Below are 4,727 nucleotides of genomic sequence, written 5' to 3' on the forward strand. Positions count from 1 at the left end.
GGGCTGAGAGAAATATGGCTTGGGTATTAATTTTCCATACCCTCTCCCATTCCTGTTCTCTACTGGGGTTACGTGGGATTCTTTAGACCCTGAGATGAACAGAAAAACCTGATAACTCCATTTTTTTGATTTTCAAAGGGAGGCACCTGTGATAGTAGCTGGGCATTCCATGGAACTTTCCCTAAGAACTCTGAGTCCTGGCTCTGACACTATTACTGAATGACTTGGGCAAGTCAGTGACCCAATTGCAGGTTTATTTTCCTGCTAGAGTATGAGATGAGGCTGAAGGAGCAAATGATCTCTATTTCCCTATAGAATGGCTTCCCCAAAGGTGGTGGGTAGGACCCAAAGAGACTTCTTGAGTGATATGTGCTAATGGTGCATTTATTGGAATGGGTGGGAGGTGAAAGCTGTATTTAGACACAGAGGTTAAGATGCTGCTGCCTGGGCTGGTGAGATGGCTCTGTCGTTAAAGGCTAGGCTCACAACCAAAAATATAAGATGCTGCTGCCTGGTAGATATAAAGCTGATTTTAGGAAATACAAAGTAAATGACAGCATTGGAGTTAATGGAAACCACAGACACTGGAAAGTCACTGTTTGAAATCTCACAGTAGCAGTTAAGAGAGGTTTTCTGGAAGTGGGTGACTTGGGTTGAAAGTGTACCCAGATTTCCTAACTGTGTAACTTTGAGAATGTTACCTTTTTTTTTTCCTATTTTTTATTTAAATTAGAAACAAGCTTGTTTTACATGTCAATCCAGTTCCCTCTCCTTCCCCTCCACCCCTGCCCCCCACTAACCCAGTATCCCATCACCTTTTTGCTCCCCAGGGAGGGTGAGGCCTTCCATGGGGGAATGAATCTTCAATGTCTGTCATATCATTTGGAGCAGGGCCTAGGCCCTCCCGCATGTGTCTAGGCTGAGAGAGTATCCCTCAATGTGGAATGGGTTCCCTAAGTCTCTGAATCTTACTTACTACAGCCTTACTCTTAGGCTTGGGGTTAAGGTTGAATAAAAAATGACTCTCTCTCTCTCTCTCTCTCTCTCTCTCTCTCTCTCTCTCTCTCTCTCTCTGTGTGTGTGTGTGTGTGTGTGTGTGTGTGTGTGTGTGTGTGTGTGTGTGTGTGTGTAGTATGATCAAAACCAAACCATACTTAGCTTCCAGGGTATTGAGACTTCTCTATAAGAGAGCTCAGTCCACCTGACCCCAGCTTTCTGTGTGTGGGAAAAAAAGAACTGTGGAATTTTTGGCACACAGTGACAGTTCAACAACAATTTGTCTCCCTCCACGCCTAGGGAGCAGCTCTAGGTGACAGGCTTCTTCTTTCCTTGGCCAGCATGGTGACCCACTAAGATATCCGTTCCTCACCCTAAGTCTGACGGTCTGTTTTTCTTTCTTCTTGCTTCCCCTCTCAGCAGCCATCTAGACCATGTCTTCCATGTATGGAATTCTAAACTTCATGTCAGCCACAGAGCTGCTCCTGGCCATCACTGTCTTCTGCCTCGGATTCTGGGTGGTCAGAGCCACAAGGACCCAGGTCCCTAAAGGCCTGAAGAGTCCACCAGGGCCCTGGGGCTGGCCCCTCCTTGGGCACATATTGACCCTGGGGAAGAACCCACACCTGTCACTGACAAAGCTGAGCAAGCAGTATGGGGACATACTGCAGATCCGCATTGGCTCCACACCTGTGGTGGTGCTGAGTGGCCTGGACACCATCCGGCAGGCCCTGGTGCGGCAGGGAGATGACTTCAAGGGCCGGCCAGACTTCTACAGTTTTAATTTCATCGGTAATGGCCAGAGCATGACTTTCAACCCAGAATCTGGACCAGTATGGGCTGCCCGGCGGCGCCTGGCCCAGAATGCCTTAAAGAGTTTCTCCATAGCCTCAGACCCAGCTTCTGCATCCTCTTGCTACTTGGAGGAGCACGTGAGCAAGGAGGCTGACTACCTAATCAGCAAGTTCCAGAAACTGATGGCAGAGGTTGGCCACTTTGACCCTTATAGGTATTTGGTAGTGTCAGTGACCAATGTTATCTGTGCCATGTGCTTTGGCCAACGTTATGACCATGATAACCAAGAGCTGCTTAGCATAGTCAATCTGAGCAATGAGTTTGGGAAAGTTACTGGCTCTGGATACCCAGCTGACTTCATCCCTGTCCTCCGCTACCTACCTAACTCTTCCCTGGATGTCTTCAAGGACTTGAATAAGAAGTTCTACAGTTTCATGCAGAAGTTAATCAAAGAGCACTACAGAACATTTGAGAAGGTAGAGTCTGGGGAGAGGCAGGTGGTTGTGGGAAGCAGGCAGGGTCCAGGGCCAGAATGTCACAGGCAGGTTTGAAGCCACTGGCAGAGTACACCCCATCCTCAGCATCCAGTGGAACTTCTCTTGGCCAATCCTTCTATGCATCCATCAGATGAGAGCCACCGAAGAGGAGGAGCCTTGGGCCGGTTCTTGCTGGGCCAGGAAGAGTTAAAAAACTTGTCTCCTGGCCTCATGGTAGAAAAAAATTAAAGAACATCTATTTATCAAGAGTGTCATGCTAGGGCTGGAGAGATGGCTCAACCGTTAAAGGCTAGGCTCACAACCAAAAATATAAGAGTGTCAGGCTCTGTGACTCTAGGGTCCCTTGAGTGGGGGCCACCAGTTCTCTGAGGTAGGAAAGAGACTTGGAGAGGCAACGAGAAGCTAGGGCAGCAGCCTCAGAGTGTCACCTCCTGAACAAAGGTGCTATTGACAGTGAGGGGCCAGGCCTAGATGGACAGGTCAGTCTGGGCTTGGGATATGCCTCACCTTGTGCTCCTTTGCCCCCAGGGCCACATCCGGGACATCACAGACAGCCTTATTGAGCGTTGTCAGGACAAAAGGTTGGATGAGAATGCCAATGTCCAGCTGTCAGATGACAAAGTCATTAGTATCATTTTTGACCTCTTTGGAGCTGGTATGTGCTCTTTAGTGTATCATTTCTGTGCTCAGGTGCCCCAAGCTGCCACACAACTAACTTCTCCCTCTGTTCTATCCTGTTCAGGGTTTGACACAGTCACAACTGCTATCTCTTGGAGTCTCATGTACCTGGTGACAAACCCTGAGGTGCAGAGAAAGATCCAGGAGGAACTAGGTAGGTGGTGGCTCCATTCAAAGGACTCTAAGTAGGGGAACCTGATAAAGTCTGGGCAACCCCTTAATCCTCTTGAATCCCTGTATTCTATAGACACAGTGATTGGCAGGAATCGGAGGCCCCGACTCTGTGACAGATCTCAGCTGCCTTATCTGGAGGCCTTCATCCTGGAGACTTTCCGACATTCATCTTTCCTCCCCTTCACCATCCCCCACAGGTCAGGCCATAGAATTATTGATATTTTATATTAGGCCTTAGTTAGTATACATAGCCAGTTGGGGCTTCTGAGAGGGACATGGCATGGGAAACAAGGGATAGATTTCCCCTATGGCCCTGAGCCTAACTGAACTTCCTCTTTCCCCAGCACCACAAGAGATACCAATCTGTGTGGCTTCTATATCCCCAAAGGACGTTGTGTCTTTGTGAGCCAGTGGCAGATAAACCATGACCAGTAAGTTGATGGGGCAGTGGAAACTCCTGAGTGGGCTAGGTCCATCCTCTCCTGGGCTGCAGACCCCCTTGCTCTTTGGGGATTGACCTAATTGATGCTTATAAGCCCCTGAACATCTACTTCAACTGTCTCTCTTTGCTTACAGGGAACTGTGGGGTGACCCAAACAAGTTCCGGCCTGAAAGGTTTCTCACCTCCAGTGGCACCCTGGACAAGGTCCTGAGTGAGAAGGTCACTCTCTTTGGTTTGGGCAAGCGGAAGTGCATTGGGGAGACCATTGGCCGATTGGAGGTCTTTCTCTTCCTTGCCATCTTGCTGCAGCAAATAGAATTCACCGTGTCACCAGGGGAGAAGGTGGATATGACTCCTATCTATGGACTGACTTTAAAGCATGCCCGCTGCGAACACTTCCAAGTGCAGATGAGGTCTTCTGGGCCTCTGCATGTTTAGTCTGCCCTGTATGGTCAGAGCAGGGGGGGTGGGGGCCTGTTCCAAGGATTTAACTTCAGCCAGAAACACAGATTCTGGGGTTGTGCCTGCCTCCTGCTTTGGACTTGCTTCTCCACATGCTGATCACAGACACTGGGCACAGCAGAGAGCCACTGGAACGTCAGAGCCTTCCCAAGTTCACCAGCAACTAGGAGGCCTGAAAGGGAAAGGAGGTCTCTGGGCCTCAGAAAACCCCTGCAGAGTTCCCCAGGTGCTCCAGTGCCTGACTAGTTTGAAAAATGCTTAGATCAGGTCATGCCAGGATCTGTCAGGCATAGAGGAGCTGTCCAGAATAGAGGGAGAAGACATCTTAAAATACTGCCACAGAGATGCTCTTGCCATTTGCTAGGGCTGGACAGGCTTCCCACATGGGTCTAGGATGCTGTCTGTGGGGATTGCCTTTATTCATCCTACATAGAAATAAACAGGGTACTCCTGTCCTTTCAAAGCCTGTTCAGGAAGTGCTGGGTCTTGTATCTAGGAAGATCCAAGAACAGAGGCACAGACTCTCTGGGCAGTAGGACCAGGTCTGGAGTAAAGGGATGACTCTTGAGACAGTCTTGTGTAGCTCAGGCTGCCTCTGAACTTGCTGTGTAGCAATCTTGAATTCCTTATGTTTTTTTCTGCTTTTACTGACATACCAAGTGCTAGGATACAGTCAAGGGCCA

The 4,727-nt window shown here is 49.1% G+C and overlaps 1 protein-coding gene across 1 annotated transcript; it reads left to right on the forward strand.

Moving 5' to 3' along the window:
• Nucleotides 1-1,430: 1,430 nt before the first annotated feature.
• Nucleotides 1,431-4,020, forward strand: LOC100751269 (cytochrome P450 1A1). Its single transcript, XM_035443726.1, has 6 exons — nucleotides 1,431-2,267; nucleotides 2,817-2,943; nucleotides 3,031-3,120; nucleotides 3,214-3,337; nucleotides 3,485-3,571; nucleotides 3,717-4,020. Exons 1-6 carry the CDS (start codon nucleotides 1,431-1,433, stop codon nucleotides 4,018-4,020), a joined length of 1,569 nt encoding a protein of 522 aa, XP_035299617.1.
• Nucleotides 4,021-4,727: the final 707 nt, after the last annotated feature.

The sequence above is a fragment of the Cricetulus griseus genome, chromosome 4 (genome assembly GCF_003668045.3).
Source record: "Cricetulus griseus strain 17A/GY chromosome 4, alternate assembly CriGri-PICRH-1.0, whole genome shotgun sequence".
In the NCBI taxonomy this organism is placed as follows: domain Eukaryota; kingdom Metazoa; phylum Chordata; class Mammalia; order Rodentia; family Cricetidae; genus Cricetulus; species Cricetulus griseus.